We start from the raw sequence: 17,773 nt of genomic DNA on the forward strand, positions 1-17,773 counted from the left end.
TAAGCGTAACTAATTCAAGTTGAATAAGCAATGTCTTAATCAAACTTATCTCAAATGTAAAGCATGTAAGAAGGAAATATTTAAAATAATGCCAATATATAAACTTCCTTTCCTTATAGACGTATTTACGTAAAAATTCTCCGGAACCGTGGTTTCCCTATCACTTTTTATGATAAAAACTGCAACCGGGATTCCCCGCTTGAGAAAGTGTTTTTTAAAAGAACTTGTGTACGAATGCTGAAAACTAAATACCTTACAATGGAACGTTAATGACACCCTCAAGGGGGACAACAGTATTTTATAATTTAATTCTGCTTGCACTTCTGCAGAACGATGTGAAAACCGGTTTACATGAACTGGTGCTGGTTCTTCCAGAAATTGGCATGACCCAACCACGCTTCGTCGATTTACGCCTTTTCATATTCTTACAGTTTCGTATATGCGCTATGTTCCTCGTCCCTTGACTGTCCTCAATTTGACTAAAAATACTGCTAAATACGGGAAGAAACTTTTTTCCTAAATTTACTAAATTACAGTTGCTGACCGCGAGTCTCAGGAAACCTCTGTTAGAAATCTCTTGTCTGTACCTAATATATTTAACTTGAATAATCGAAAAGTCACATTTATTTTACTGCATTAGTAATCTTCAATATAAGTTCAGAACGTAACGACATTATAATGTATGCTTTAATGCAAACTCTTTACGCAATGCCACATCTATGTAATGTTATTCTGTACTTAAAACGTAGTTGTGTATAAAGAAACGTCTAAAACGTCGTAATATTCATATTTCAATCTGGAATGAACCTAATTAACTTCTACTATCTTTTGTACAAAGCACACTCAAACCATCACAATAAATTACTGTTTAAATGTGTAACTACACTAGAAAAATTTGTGAGAAATTAATACTTTTATGTCACACATAAGCACTATCAAGCAATACAAATAATTGTCTTAGAGTGTCGTTAATTATGCATATTTAAAAATAAAAGTTGTATATATTTTAATCCTTATTTACACGGTTTCCTCCTAGGCACAAAAACAAATGTCCTGGGAGTTCAGAAGAATTTTTTTTCGATACTGCAAAAATTAGTTTTGCGCAATCCCTTTGTTTTTTCAGGCACACATGAGTGGGGGTTGGTTGCGTCTTAAAATCTTAAGGAAGACACTAAACTAGCCCCCTTCGGGGGGTTAGTTTAGTGTCTTATTCAAGTGTTTTAACCTTTGAATGGGCAGTATGACTTGAATGAATATTATTATTAGTATCAGATAACCTTGTTGGTGTTGGTAACATCTTCTTTCACTTTTCTTAATTTCTTAAATAGTTTTATGTCGCTGTTCAGAGGCGATGTGCTGCTTCTGGAGCAGTGATAATGCGTCTGGCTTGGTAGTTTGTGATCTCACTGTTGTGAAGCGTTATTTATTTACTCGGCATTATTGTGGAACACAACAATGCCGAGTAAACAAATATCTGTTGATATTATTGATGACGTCATTTCTTGAAGACAACGAGGAATCACAAATTTTTATAGTAGATTTAATTTACTCTGTTAGTTGCTGGCCGTTTTCTCAAAACCAGTTAAATGGTTTTGAGAGAACGGCCAGCAACTAACAGAGCCATACAAGCGCATTGCCTGCGTATACTACAGACTCGTCACGTATAAAAAAATGTACGCTTTTGATGCTAATTTTAAAATGTGATAATGCCCTCTTCCACCTGACTTTCGCAGCATTCAGAGAGCATCAACAATGCAAACGATACTGAGGCTACGGGCTGGATGAGCGACATTTGATTCCCGACAGACGCAGGGATTTTTTTTGTTTCCCACAGCGTCCCAACCGGCCCTGGGGACCATGCGGCCACCTGACCACTTATCTCAAACTAGCGACGAATTGAAGTATGCATGCTACTGTACCACAGTCGTCTTAATGGCAAGTGCAGGGACAGCTTTGTGAGTTTTTCACAACGGTCACTAACAACAGAACATCGTGCATAGCTCCCTTTTGCGTGCAAATGTGGTGGGGAAACAAGTGGTCTTGACCTCTCTACTACCGTTTCCGTGTAACATCAGCTTTCGCTTCAGTTGTACAGCACAGACGCTCGACTTGCCATACCAGCGTTTTCACACAGAAGTTTTTGGAATGTGTAGTAGTGGCGGGCGGGTGAGTAAACCTGTCTCGCTGTCTGTGCTGCCCACTCTCGATCTGCGTATATATATAAGAAAGAAACCCTACGTATGCTCAGACAGCGACATGTATCTGAAGGCGGTATTCTGTCTCCTGGGAGTTTTGGCACTGAAAACTAATGCTTCGCGGCGGGTTGACACGTCGCCTGTCGTAACGACTGTCCAAGGGGCTCTGAGAGGAAGTGTTATAAAGTCGCGCCTTGGGAGATCCATTTATTCCTTCCGAGGTGTTCGTTTCGCTGAGCCACCGGTTGGAAATCGAAGATTTCAGGTAAGATCGACAGCAAACTGAAACGTGTCATGTGCAGTGCGTTCTCTGACAAAGTTGAACGCATCTGTTGTCACCCAGCTCCCGGCAGAAACTGCTATTCTTCTTCTTCTTCTGACCGCCCCAATGATGCTCCTCCACTTCTCACTATCCTCGGCCATTCCTTTCCAAAGGCCTACTCCACTGCTTCTAAGGTCATCTTCCACACCCTCTAGCCATCTTTTTGGAGGTCCTCCTACTCTTCTAATGCCATGCAATGTAGCAAAAGTTAACATTCTACAGGGATGGTTTTCGTTAGCCCTGAAGAGGTGTCCCAACCATCTTACTCTTCTGGCTTTTAACTTTCAACTTTATCAGTGAATGCATTGAACATGCAATTTTGTATGCCCTCTGTTTTTTTGTTATTCAACTTCAAATGAGAAACAACAACGTGATTATGAATATTGTATTTGTAAGTATACGGCAGGAAGAGATTGTAAACTATTTTAATAAAATACTAGTCTATAATTTTTCTAGAGGAATTTCATTACAACAGTCAAGTCCACAGGTAACGTAAGTGTTCTGGATTTCCTTCCCATCAATTGATATTCTCATAATTAAATGTATTTTATCGAAGGAACATAATAGTTATTTAAAGATGAAAATGCTAACTTTTTAACTATAGATTAATGTTAATATATAAGTATTTGTTTTATACATTTAAACTATATAGATGTCACACAGTTCAGTAATTGCCCTTATATACCACCCAAAAATGGTTTACAGCAAGTGAAAAATGTAGTGATAAGACACCAGGTTAAAGTGAGCTGTATGGATGGATAATATTCATTATTAATATTATTACAGTGTTCTATAATACTTCTTAACAAAATTGTAGGCTTTCTTGGAATCCATAACTCGATGATGTACTCTTCCATTGTCCTACCATTATATTATAATATATAATATAATTTCATTGATTCCATGATGTCATAATCATGATGCATAATTTGAGATGGAATATGAACTTGAAGCAGTCCCAATTTATCTTTTGCCTGTTACACTCTCAGTGTGGCAAAACAGAATTTTTAATATGAGAAACAGTATGTCTGCAGTAAGACATAATGTAAAGTGTAAAATTCTACCACAAGTGCTGGTATATAAAGGTAATTAAATTAACCAATTTGCATAGTGAGTAAATGAGATTGAATTTTATCAGTCAGTCTGTGAATGATGTGTTCTCTCAAGTTTCTCTAGCTTGGAACATTACAAGTTTATTTTATTTTCTTTATTTTGCTAGCCTCCAGTACCATTAGAGTCTTGGCAGGGAATTCGTAATGCAACTGAAGATGGCGCTTCATGTCCTCAGCCAGAAAGCACCTATTTTGTTCCAACATCTGAAGACTGTTTATTTCTGAATGTATTCACAACAAAGGTATGTATTTCTTATTAGAAACATTTCTGTTTCTTCATAGATGAGAATGAATGTAATGTAACTGTCACATGCACGTGTGTGTTATGAATTGTGGTAGTCTTAAATGTGGGTGGAAATCCATGTCTCATCTCAAGTCTTAACTCTGGGAACTCACCAGCTGCTTCCAAATCGTACATAGATGAAATTTATTTTCTTAAAAAGAAAGGGAATGAGCTAATGTTCAATCCAAATAAATTGGTAAAGAAACAACTTCTTCTATGATGATTGGTGGCTTGTGCCTTATTTATCTGATTTGGAACCTGGCAAGCTGAGGCTGCCTGTGATTGTGATAAATATCTTCAAAGTATATATTAAAGTTTCATATTTACTGTATTCGTTTTACTATATCATAGAGTAAAATAAAGCAGAATCGCTACATGCCATATAGGTCACTTGGGGGGAGAGCAGGTAGTGCTACTCATTCATGATCTCGGCACTAGATAGGGGTGAGTGGTCAGCATCACATCCCAGCTGTGCTTTACTCTTGAGAAAGGACACTGATAGGAGGCTGGGTGGGTCGCCGAGCCAGTCTGGACACAGAGGCTAGAGGAAAAATCTTCTGCCCCTGTTGGGGATGAAATCCCAGTCGTCCAGCCCATAGCTAGTCACTATACTGAGTTATCCCAGCTCATTTTGTACATTATAAACAGTTTAAAAGGTACTGCTGTATGGCACTCTTTCATGTTGAAACAAGGAATATAAATATATTTGGTTAGGGGAACCAAAGCAATTGTCTATCCAGTTTTGAGTCTGGCATTGCTTATGTTAGCAAAATTGTAAAAGGTAATAATGTTTGTTTTAAGATGTCTCAAACATAGCATATAAAAATTTCTAACGTTGTGTTTGTCATTCTAAATTCAATATTGAAGAGAAAATTTTAACTGACAATAGTAATCACTTTCAAGCATCTATACAGGAACTTCTAATATTTGCCATAGGTGCAAGACAAATTCATTCTCTAAATTATAAATCTGAGGAATCTATGAAATGGAACAAGTGTTTCATTAAAAATTAATTATTTTATATTTGAGAATACCAGTCACCTAAATATCATTGAAAATTTAATTTCAGGAAAAGAAAAAAGTAAGTTTAAAATGAATGGGTTAATTTGATTTGTATTATCGGCAAACTGTGCATCATAACAGATTAATTTCTTTTAGTTACCTGCAGGACATCATAATCCCAACAGAGCAGTTATGGTGTACTTTCACCCTGGTGGATTTTATGGGCAAACTGGACATAGCAAGTTGTTTGGGCCACAATACATCATGGATCACGATATTGTTCTTGTGATAACTAATTACAGACTGGGAGCTTTAGGTGAGTGAAGAAATAATTGACTCATTAACAACTTCAAGACTGCACTGGAAGTTACATACATCTACCAGCATAGTTTAAATAGATGCTTTAAGTAGTCTACAACTTTACCAATGAAGCATACTTCTTATTTTTTTATTCCTTAATGAACCAAGTGAAATCTACTTTCAGAAATTTGAAAAATTACCACTGGTGGGTAAGATTTAGTCAAGAAGTATGACATAATTTTCCTCATAAAGTTTTACTCTATAATACACAATATCGCAAGAAATAGTGGGCATTGATCTTTATTGTATAAGAATAGGGTATTTACATATCTGTGCTATGAGGCTGCCAGTCAGTTTTAACATCACTGGGATACTGGGGAAGACCCGTTCTTCAAGTGCCTGAGCACTGCAGATCCCAACTTTTCGTTGGCTTGATCTACAGACATTTGGTAGGACTCCTTGGACGAGGGATAGGCCCGTCGTAAAGCCTCTACCTGTACACAGGACAGCACAACACAGAAAAACGTGGACAAACATCCATGGCTTGAGTGGGATTCGAACCCATGGTCCCAGCGACCAAGCGGCAGAAGGCTCACGCCTCATACCGCGCGGCCACTGCGGACCCGTTTTTAACATTGGGGGAAGGTTAATAATAGCTGTGTATTGTGAAACAGTTATCTTAATCATATGTAAGCCATGACTAGATATCAGATGTTTAAACACTAAAACTGCCATTTCAGGCACTTAAAATAAGAATATACACACTTGAGAATATGCATTTATTTTTTTAAAAAAATATGTGCTAATGATAAACATTTGATGTTGAAACACAGATTTTATTGATTTAAAATAAACATACATATAAATGAAAATTAATCAATATCATTATTATTGATGATAAATCAGTCAGTGTTACAAGGAAAACAAACAACAGTGAGTACAATTACATGTTTCGCCCATAGTTGTCAGCACAGTAAATTACAAGAATTTTTGTGTCACTCTTGCTTCATATACAAGAGGAAACGGATTCACATTTTTTTAGGTTTGAATCATTTGCCTTGATAAAGTATTTATATAGTTTCTTCAGTTCTTTTACTTAAACACTAAAAATATACCAAGTAAAAGAACAGAAACCACCAGTTCCTTCCCTATCACTAGCCACTTGCACTTCATAGGCACCATTTATTGTTCATAGAAAACATAATATACATCTTCATTATATTCCACTGATCCATAAGTTAATCCTGTCTTTCTTGCCATGCTAGAAAAGAGGGAGATTTTGTGTCATCATCTCCCTGTGTGCTTCTGCTTGTGTGTCTGTCTTCCTCTAGTAAATTTTGAGCCAATTAATAAATGTTCATATAACTTTGTGTGGATATCAAAGTCATGTTAGGACACTCCACCTCTATACTTTTTAATTTTCTACCATCAATAATACCAAGAATGACTTAGAAAATTTTAAGGTTCGAGTGACACTAGCACCATTTAATATAATGAAATTTTTTATGAGAAATGTTTATAGTAATTATTTTCATATAATTTAAAATAAAAATGTATTTAACATTCAGTTTGTTGGTGATATCTTATGAGCCACTGGAAAATTTGTACGAAGGTATATCATATATGTACCTACAAATTTTGTGTCATATTTTCTATATTTTAACAGTTACAAATATAGTTATGGTGTGATATTTTGAGATTATATCAAGATATTTAATGTAATTTAATTCTATAATAATGACAATTATGCATAAATAGATCAATAAATCGTACAATTATTTATTTATGGTTCTCGTAGGTATTACCAGAAGGACAATAGTTATTATAAATTCTTCCCAGAGTTTCTTTTTTGTGGTGACTTATACGGTGTTTCAGAATTTTGTATCTAAAATACAAACCTGGAATTTTGTACAGATATTTAACAACAGCGAAAAGGGAATAGGGGGGTTTATGAAATTTATTAACTAGAAAATGGTAGTAATGTAATTATGAAAGTCTTGAATTTAGGAAACTGCAACAAAATTTTACACTTTCTTTATGATTCTAGATTATGTTAAGGTGTCAGTCTGACAAAATGTTGTGTTTTAACTACACCTTTCAAGAGCATATCAATGTTGTAGCAAGGGGTGTAGATTAATAAATTAGACTGCATACAAAAACTAAGAATGGAAGAATAAACTAGCGTGGCTGTGCATTGCACTTTATACAATTGTTACCACATATTATGGCTATGATATGCACTCTTGAAGTATGTCAGACATCTTTCAAATAATTGCAGTCCATATTAGCAAACCTTTGTGAAAAATAGTTAATAAGTTGTGTATTTTTAATGCACAACTTTGGCAGATCAGTATAGTCAGAAGAAAGAATTTACTGGAGGGTAGGTCCAGATAGTAAACATCTTGTTGATGTTTTTATTTACAGGATTTTTAAGCACTGGAGATGACGTACTTCCTGGTAACTATGGAATGAAAGACCAAGTGGCAACACTACTCTGGGTGAAACAGAATATTGCAGCATTCGGTGGCAATCCTGAAAGCGTCACTATTGCAGGCTACAGTGCTGGCTCTATCAGTGTTATGTTGCATATGGTGTCACCCATGTCAGAAGGTTGTTAATAATCATATATCCATATTTGCAATTACTTTATGAATAACTGTTTTATTATTTTATGAAATATTCAGCTGCCATAATGTGGTAAGGAAAGAGACTGGCTACAGTCTAAAGGAATTTTATTATAATAAGTGTGCTTTAATATCTATTTATTTTAATGTTTAAGGTTATCTGCATGTGAAGAATAAAAGCCGTTTTATATTTTAAAGAGCAGAACTTTAAACATGGCATTGTTTCAAAAAATTCCAAGGTTTACAATGAATTTTCTCCATTATAAATTTACTAGTGCAAGAGGCTCATAGAAATTCAGCAGGAAATGATTGATTTCATACCATCATCCATTATAATTTTTCTTAATATCTTTCATACCGTCATGACCTAAATGCTGCCTAGTGGTATTAGCACTTGTAAAATAGAACATTCTGCCATCTAAGAACTTGGTCATTAATGCATGAAACACACACAGTCATGAACAGTATCCTATTATATATATAGATTTCATTCAATACCTCTAATACCTTTTAGTACATGAAGTATATTGTTTGTATTCTGGAATTTCACCTGTATGCTAATTTACCTTTATTTCCTTGTAATTAGGTTTACATTGGGATGTTCTACATAATTCATAGTATTCTGAACGTTTTCTGAAATATCTAACAATTCTTGGGAAAATGATTGAACAGACAGCTCTTGAAATAATTAAATTGGAAACTAAGAATTGAAATAAAAACAATATTTTCAAACAAGGGCTAAATTGTTAAGTCTATCTGGCAAATATGGAGTTGCAACAAATTCAACAGACTATGATAACAGAAACAATTAAAATTAATTCTTAGTTCACTGGTGTTTCAAAATGAGAAGCTGGAAGGAGTGATAGAGATAATTCGGACTTACTAGTGATCCGAGTAAAGAGAAGATTTAAATTTAATGATATGTGAAATTAACTTTCATAATTTTCCAGATATCTGGATGTTATCAAAATATTCAAGATGCCTTAACTGTCCCCTGGGTTCTAAAAGGAAATGACATACATTTATATAAAAATAAAAAAATATTTCAGTATTCTTAGCTGTACAAATCTAGAAATGTCATAATGCCAGAAATATGCATGTAGGAAGATATCTCACTGTGTGGAGAGGGCCTTCACACTGCAGGCAACCAAAGTTGGTGATTTTGATTGCCAAAAGGATAGACAATCCTTAACAATGGTCAAAGATCTTCTGGAAAATGAATTGCAATGAATATGTCAATCTGTATTGCTATTAGGAATAATTGAAAGTGTTTCTCTTCATCTAGGTCTGTTCCATCAAGGCATAGCTATGAGTGGCTCTTCATTTCCAAAGCAAATATCAGAATTTAATCCTTTCCCACTTGCAAGCAGACAAGCTGCTCTGCTAAATTGTCCAACAGATACTTCACAACACATTAAGGATTGCCTCTTGAAGAAAGATGCTCAGGAAATAGCTAGTTCCTTGTTTGGATTAACTGTAAGTACAGTTAAAAATATTCTTTTATACACACAAGTGACTAGGCTACAGGATGCACAACTGGGGGCCAATTCCCAAAAGGAATAATGTTCTTGTCTCTTTGGTTTCATACACAAACCAACTGTGGTCATTAGAGCATCATATCCAACCGACCCTGGAGCTCTTTCTTTGATAGTAAAGTGGCCAGCTTTTGATATAATTTTCCATCTTCGTCAAATTAACTAGCTGGTTTCAACAAATTAAGTGGCATTTGTTTGTATATTATTTATTTTAATTACATAGTTACACATACCCCTGATATAATCTGACACATACATCCCTGGACGCAAGAATCTTAAGAAGTTGAACTAGTTAGGGGCTGTCTGCAGTGGCATAAAAATTGTTCAGATACTTCATAAGTTACTAGTATAAAACAAATAGAGAGCTATGTGAACAGAAATATGATGTTGCTTTAAAATTACTTTTGCCACTGAAATGAGTAAAGAAGACTAAAAGCTTGTTTCTTAACCTTTATTGTATGAGTATAAGAGCATTTAAACTGCTGAACCAAGGAGCTGCCTGATGGAATTTAACTATGGTATTTAATAGTTCAGTGGTATGCCACTGTGATATATGACCACTTTGTTCATGTGTAAACACTGACACATGGTTAGTACAGGTTAAAGACACATTTAATTTTGATATTGTCTAGTTAACTAACACACTGGTCATACAGTCTTGAAGGTTCAGCAGCTTGCCATAAAACACAATCTTAAGTCAGTTCCATCCACTTTCTGATTTATCTTAAAGGTCCCCTCCTCACTCCTCCTCCGTTGCCCAAGTGGCCATTCTCCAAGATGTTTCCCCACCAACTTTCTATATGCATTTTGTGCCTTCCTCATTGTAGCAAAATGTCCAACCTATCATAGCCTTCCGGACTTCAGCATCTTAACAATATTTACTTATGTAAGTCACAAAATTCAATACATATATTCTAAATTCTCAAGGCAAGATATTTTTCTAAGAACTATATTTTTAAGTACTTATGTTCTTTCCTCAAAATAAGAGATCATGTAACACACCCATAAAAACAAATGGTAAAGTTATTGTTTATACTGATCTTGATCATCAGTATTTTGAAAAATAAAAATAGCAAGATTTTGTTCAATAATTTAGTTTCCTAATTTTATCATGAACGTCATTTCTGGTTGTTATTCCTGTTCAAAAATAGTTTGATTTTGACACATTTTTAAATTATTACCACAACATGATATTTAGATATAATTTACTTTGAATTATTTAATTTTTGACTTGCTAAATTTTGTTTATTCCAAACATTGCTTATCCTTGTTTCATTTCTGTATACATAGTAAGATAATATCAATTTATTTCCATGTATGAATACAATTTATATGTCGTATTGCAAATTTTCTGCCTGCAGGAATGGGCCAATGAACCAATTTCATCATATTTCCCAGTAATTGAACGAGTCACGCGTGGTGAAAGATTCTTGGAAGCTAATTCAACAGATCTTTTCCTATCTGGTAAATTTGCTCAAGTACCTTTAATCACTGGAATGACAAAGGATGAATTTTCATACAAAGCACTACGTAAGTACATGAATGTCTTTAATTTTGATCCAGCCAAAGCTGACGTACAAATATGTTAACTTGTTTCTTACATAATGCCTTGCAACGTTTTCCTAATTATGTATAAACTAATATTGCTTGCATCACTCACTTTTGAAATTCTTCTGACATCATTGTATTTTAAGTGGCAAAACCCTTCCCAGTCAGTCCATATCCTCCTGAGGCCTAATTCTGACTGTTGTCCTCTAATGTGTTTTGTATGGCCCACATACTTTTTTTTATAATATCCCTACTGTGTCACTCTGTATGATAAAAAGAATTTACCTGATATCAGAAAACATGTCTTCCTAATGTTGTCAGAAGTCTAATTGGTAGTAACTCTCACTGTGAGTAACTGTTCAGCTTAATGAAAAATATAAAATAAGGAACTTACTGATAACACTTAGAAGAATGCAAGAGAATTGCAAAACTATAAGTTAAAGCTGATACTGGAAAAGTACTCATATAATAACTATCTAACTAAATGGCTTACAGAACCCGAGAGTTCATCACAGAATTAACCAAAGCCCTCCACTGGTCCCTGAACTGGGCCAACAAAATCCATTCACCTTCAACTCCTATTTCCCTTAGATCCCATGTAATATTATTCGCCCATCTACGTTTAGGTCTTCCCAGCAGTCTCTTTCCCTCAAGCTTCCCAATCAATACCCAGTGCACACCTCTTGCCCCCCCATCCATGCGCTCCTCATGCCCCACCCATCTCATTCTTCTCGATTTAATCACCATTACAATATAGGGGGAGGAGTACAAATTTTTAAGCACATCACTATGCAGTTTTCTCCATGCCCCATTGTCTTCTCTCCTAGATCCAAATATCCTCCTGAACATCCTATTCTCAAACACCTGCAATCTATGTTCCTACCTCAGAGTGAGAGACCATGTTTCACACCCATACAAAACAACAGGCAAAATTATCGTTTTGTATATTTTAAACTCATATAATAGATGTGTCAAATATCTAATGACTGATTCTGTTACAGAAAATTATTGAGTAATATAACAACGAACAGGAAGCACAGGGGACCAGGCCCAAAGAAAGCAAAACTGTATAGCTTTAACTTCCAGAGTATAGCTGGCAAATAACAGCAATATTTCCCTATATAACAAGAATTTATTTTAAAGATGTTTGTTAGCTTTCAGACAGTTTTGATTTAAATTCATTATTAATTTTATATGACTTCAATTATTAATACTGGAGTAATTTTCATATTATTTGTTAAATTACATTTGGTTTGAACAATAGAACAGTGTGCCCTAAAGTATAATGTGATTTTAACATCAGAGGTAAAGATCTATAACATTTCTGTTTCATTAAAATACTTTTTTTTTATTATTTGCCCATATGCTAAAATAATGCATGTTTATTTAAATCAGTGGTCTCTTCAGTAGCAGAAAATGTTTACCCTTCTTGCATTGGTTAATTAAAAAATCATGTGATGGACAATATAAAATTTGCAAGGGCCACCACATGTAGCCTGCAGTTTGCCAACCCCAGTTTGGCAAACTGCAGGCATTAAGAACACCTAATTAGATTGGAAAGATGTTCTCTTTACAGTACATTGGCATTCCAAAGATGATCTTCATGCCACATCATATAGTTCATTGTTTCAGTAATGTGGTGTGCTCAGCGTGTTCCAACAAAGACCCAGTCATGCAGGTTACCTACCCCAGATAAAAAAGTTGAAAGACAGAGGTTAGAACCATAAGAGTTCTTCACTCATGCTACAGCATAAAGAACACTCAATAAATTTGTGCATTAAATATTGTGACTGTTTCTAATCTCTTGTGTAAAATATACAGCGCATTACTGTTAAAGTTTAATGCAACTGTTACTTGCTGGCTCATGGCAGGAACTGCAATAATATGTGTAAGTCAGTTTTATTGTTTTTATGAAACAGTACTTGACTTAATTAAGGCAAACCATATAGTGCTTGGCCATGAGACATACAGCTCCAGCTGGGAAGTGACAGTCATATTCAACTTTATCAGTGAATGCATTATGTTAAGTACTGTAGAAATGTTTCAAGTAATTTTACTACTAGATTATGTTTACATTAGATTTTAATGTAAAACAATATTATTGTTTGCAACATTTCTGTACACATGGAAGTACCTTGCAAACACAAATTAAATATTAATAAAATAAATACATTAAATTTGTCATGCTCATGTATGTGTCAGGTGAACTATTTAATTCAAACTAAGGGAGGCTTATAGTTACAGGATATCAACCCTAAATATGGTGGCAACATGTTCCTCCAAAATGTTGGTACCTACCTGTAAGTCTGCATGGCAGAAATACCCAAAGGACAAACATTGACTTACAGGATATATGTTTAAAGTTTCAAATTAATTCTACTTTTATTGTTACAGCTGTCATTCTAAACTCATCTTGGGCTGAGGATATGGAAAATAACTTTGATTACGTGGCTCCAATAGCATTTGGATATGAAAGGGACACAGAGCGATCTCGGGTGATAAGTCAAGAACTCAAAAGAGTCTTCTTAAAGGATCAACCCTTGACCAATGCATCTCTTTCAGACTTAGGAGACGTAAGTTCAACTATTAAAACACTAAACAACCTGTGATGTATTAATGCTAGAGTAATTCTTCAAGAGGCACTGGAACCTTATAAGGTAACAATATGTGAACTGTTGATAAAAGAAAAACAATTTTATACAGTACTTATCTGATTATTCATATCCTTTTCAATACAAAAGTTTAGTCAGAATAGAATATTTGGTACTGTCATGTGAAGGGTTTGCAACACTTTCCAATTTACTTGGATTTTACAATTTGCATTATTTATTTTCTGCAAGACTAGTGTTTTAAGTGAATTTACACATTAAATTTTAATTAGTATTAGGAGAATGGCCTATTGCAGACAAGGATATAAAATATCAGTATTTTTTATATATAATTCATGAGGCCTTACTCCAAATAGGATGAATGCATCTCAGAATGAAATTGTATATATAGTCTGGAGGCTCACAATCTTGAACTAACCTATATGCTTCAATGTGCTTCCCATTTACTCACAATTTCTGTTACTCAATAAAATCTTCTCAGGCAATCAGCAATGTCAGACGGTTACAAATTCAGGAAATATTTCTGTCCCTATCATCGGGGTTCTGTTGTGATACATTTTGCACTCTGACTCTTCTTTTATTTGTACATCTTTACATTTCAATAACTGGTCTCCTTTAGACAGTTAACTGGCTATGGGACTAAATGTATTGCATCTTATGATTTAATATCTAGGAACATTAATTTTGTCTTCTGCCATTCTATTCTTTGTCGAATACTTATCTCAGTACAATTTACACATTAAATAAATAGCAGTTACAAAATAAATAAAACCCTCTCCATCTTCATCCGTAATCACTGAGATATACATTTTGCACTTGAAACACTAGAAATGTACAGTTATGTGAGATATAAAAAAACTTTAACTGACAAATAACATATATAAATTCCCAGATGTATTTTTTTAAAAAGATCATGAACAAATGTTCAAATTGTCAGGCAAGTATATTAAAATATTTTATTGAATAATGAATTAAACTTATATAATTTGTGTTGTCAGTTATTTTCAGATGCAATAATTCGATTTCCTGAAGACATAGCATCAAAGCTTATATCTCGTCTGAGCAGTGCACCCCTCTATTACTATAGATTCTCATACCAAGGCCGTTACAGCACTGTATACCGTCCACAGACAAGTATTCCATATGGTATGTCTTAAATCATATTCCCTCATATTAACCCACCCACTACTAGCATGACATGTTAACACAACATAGCTTTTTGGATTGATTGGGCTTCATAATTTTATCACAATTATCAGAATACAGCTGTATAATTTTGCATAAAGCACATTAGAAGTATATAAAATCTGTGGTAATAGAATATTTCAAGGTTCATACACAAATTTATAGGTTATTATGTACGTAACATTTATTCCATACTTATGTTTATTCACAACATATTAAAGAAACAGACTATAATAATTAATGTCTTACAGCTTGTATTTAATTTTTTATACATATCAATGAACACAGAAGCCATGAGAAATGTTATTTACTGATGACGGACATTTAATCCAGACAATGAAATTATTCAGACTGATCCACAACTTGGTAAAAATTGGATATTTCAAAATGTTATCCCTAAAACTGAAAAGTCACTTTATAAATTATCAAACTCTATTTTATTTTCAGGAGTTGTTCATCACGATGACCAAATGTACTTATTCTTCATGTCTGCAATAGTACCATATTTTACACCTGAAGATCCAGAAACTAAAATTGTGGAAAGACAAACAAAGATGTGGGCAAACTTCATCCAAACAGGGTAACATCTTGAGTCTTGTAATTCAGTGAAATGAAAAGCTAAATTAAAACCATCTTTACTTTTGTAAACAGTGATATTTGTAGACTAAAACAAATGCAAGTGTGAAAGAAGGATGGCTATTTCCTGTGTACCAGCTAAATAGTGCTCCTCAGATGCTTGATATTTGTTTTAACTGGCTCTGTGTGTGTGAGAGTGACAGATAAAACAAATATCATGGTTTCTCAAGAGTAACACACTGAGGTGTTGCATTGTAAAATCAAATATTGTTCTTCTTGATGAAGTTTATCTGTACAGTAGGATATGATGTTTTCATGGTGGTGAGTCGAAAGATTACTGTCTTCTGGGTTGCTCCACCATGTTGTTTGGTAGAAGTTGATAATCAAGGTGATAATGGAGGCAGCAAGGATCTCTAAAACATTGATAAACTTCTACCAAATTAAACGGCACAACAACCCAGAAGACAGCCATCTTAAAGTTTCTCTGTATTACTGTGTGTGTCATTTATGTAAACATATCTCTTCATATTCTTGTTCTCATAACCGCTTTCTTCCATTCTTGAATTCTGAATAAATCATCCATTTCCAGGTACTGTATTTTAGAATTTATGTCTACTATCTGATTGGACTCACTGTTAAGCATGACTAGCCATGTGTTCTGTTATTCCATTTGAATGGTTACCTTTAATATTATAAGTTTGAGATCCATGAATATATCTTATCTATAGATTTATTGAAGATATCCGTCTTCTGGGTTATTGCGCTGTGTAGTCTGGTCGATGTTAACCAACGTTTCAGAGGTCATACTGCCTCCGTCATCAGGGCGATGAATATTCATTGCCCTGATGACGGAGGCATCGACATCGACCAGACTACACAGCGCAATAACCCAGAAGACGGATATCTTCATACTCACCGCTGTGAGTACCTCAAGTCTTATATAGATTTATTGCATGCTTTAATATCATAATGTCTCCTTGACTTGTATTGGTAAATACAAAGCAGTTTATTTTATAGACTATTTCCCAAATGTTCTGTTCGCAGAAAGCCAACTCCTGAGAAGTCTGATCTGTTTGACAACGTAATATGGCAAGCACTAACTCCTACAAAACTTGCCTATCTGGATATTAACTCACATCTGAAGATGAAGGAGGGCCTGCTTCAAGAACGTATGGCAGTTTGGGAACGTCTCTTTCCACTGCCCACATTACCTCAGTCATCAAACAATAATTCACAGAAAAAGGGTTGAAGAAGTTATACCAATCATAGACACTAATCCCCAACATATAAATTTACTAATACACTGTATTAATATTGTATTTTCATCTCTGGTAAGTGAGATAAATGCAAGAGGCATAGTGGCACAAAGAGAATTTTTTTCATTTAAAACATAACATTTGTTTACTGTACTTAAAAAGCTTAATAAACATATGATATTCCTAAATGGACTACTGATGAAAAGTTACAGTTATGCCTTTGTTCATGATCTTCATGTGTGAATTGAATAACATTTTATTCACCATTTAGGAAATGGATAAATTGGCACTCATTTATCTGTAAGTTTACTCAGCCACCGTCACTTGTAAGATCATCAATGCTGTGAGATCACACACACAGTCCTTATATTGAGCCAGTTTATAAATTCTATAATATAAACATTAAAAGACAGTTTTGGCTAAGTAATGATGTTTTTCATGCCTGCGTTGTTTTATGACTCCTAACTGTAAATTACTTATATTTGCATGAAATAATTAAATTAAAACTCAAGATTGTCAGGTGGCTTGTTTTGTTTCATGATACTATTTAAATATTTAGTCATTTGGTAATATTCTGTAGGCAGATAAGTGTAGGAGTTGACAATTAAACAATCAAACTGAAATTTTAATGAGTTGACTTCAAACTAATAATGGATACATAGTATAACAGAATCTATGGTCTCTTGGAGAAAGTTTCTAAATCTGAACCTTCTATTTCTTGTATTTTTATACTGTATAAGTATAATGTCACTCAAGTATGAAGAATACTTTAAACATTATAGAAATTTAAGTTGATAAACTACACAGCATCCTCAAAACACAAGAGATTATAAAATCAGGTTAGCGCATAGTCTGGTAGTACCAGAAATCTAAGTTACAGGATTATTATAACTTTACGTTATTTTAATTAATTTAATTACAGATGTATTAAAGGAAAAGAGAAAACCAGGATAGGAATAGTATAAATAGGAGTGAACATCAGACAGCTTCTAAATTCATTTCTAACCTCCAACTCCCAATATATCATTCATACAGATATTACATGTTCATTCAGAAGCTCACAAATTGGTTTCTGAGGTTTGAACTCCCAAATATATGAAATTAACTTGAGTATTACCATTGAACATTAAAGATCAATAGAAGTAAAGTGACAACAGTAGTTTGGGTCTGTCATAAGTAGACAGTGATAACATTTCCTATTTAAGTGAGTGTGTGTATATATCAGT

General features: G+C 34.2%; 1 protein-coding gene across 1 annotated transcript; it reads left to right on the forward strand.

Annotated features, from left to right (window-relative positions):
* The first annotated feature begins 2,151 nt into the window (after positions 1 to 2,151).
* LOC110834158 (esterase FE4) lies at positions 2,152 to 16,735 on the forward strand. Its single transcript, XM_022073032.2, has 10 exons — positions 2,152 to 2,460; positions 3,737 to 3,871; positions 5,071 to 5,230; positions 7,639 to 7,824; positions 9,124 to 9,314; positions 10,735 to 10,903; positions 13,316 to 13,494; positions 14,529 to 14,676; positions 15,163 to 15,295; positions 16,336 to 16,735. The coding sequence occupies exons 1-10, from the start codon at positions 2,257 to 2,259 to the stop codon at positions 16,538 to 16,540; spliced, it is 1,710 nt and encodes a 569-aa protein (XP_021928724.2). The 5' UTR covers positions 2,152 to 2,256; the 3' UTR covers positions 16,541 to 16,735.
* Positions 16,736 to 17,773: the final 1,038 nt, after the last annotated feature.

This window comes from Zootermopsis nevadensis, unplaced genomic scaffold (assembly GCF_977971745.1).
Source record: "Zootermopsis nevadensis isolate Lab colony 2312 unplaced genomic scaffold, Znev_1.0 Znev_ptg000019l, whole genome shotgun sequence".
NCBI lineage: Eukaryota > Metazoa > Arthropoda > Insecta > Blattodea > Termopsidae > Zootermopsis > Zootermopsis nevadensis.

What these genes read in the sequence shown, in the direction of transcription:
- LOC110834158 (XM_022073032.2), top strand. Translation starts at nt 2,257, where the DNA reads ATGTATCTGAAGGCGGTATTCTGTCTCCTGGGAGTTTTGGCACTGAAA. An exon ending in GTTCCTTGTTTGGATTAACT is followed by an intron (nt 9,315 to 10,734) that starts GTAAGTACAGTT and finishes TTCTGCCTGCAG; the next exon opens with GAATGGGCCAATGAACCAAT. An exon ending in CTCTTTCAGACTTAGGAGAC is followed by an intron (nt 13,495 to 14,528) that starts GTAAGTTCAACT and finishes TTGTGTTGTCAG; the next exon opens with TTATTTTCAGATGCAATAAT.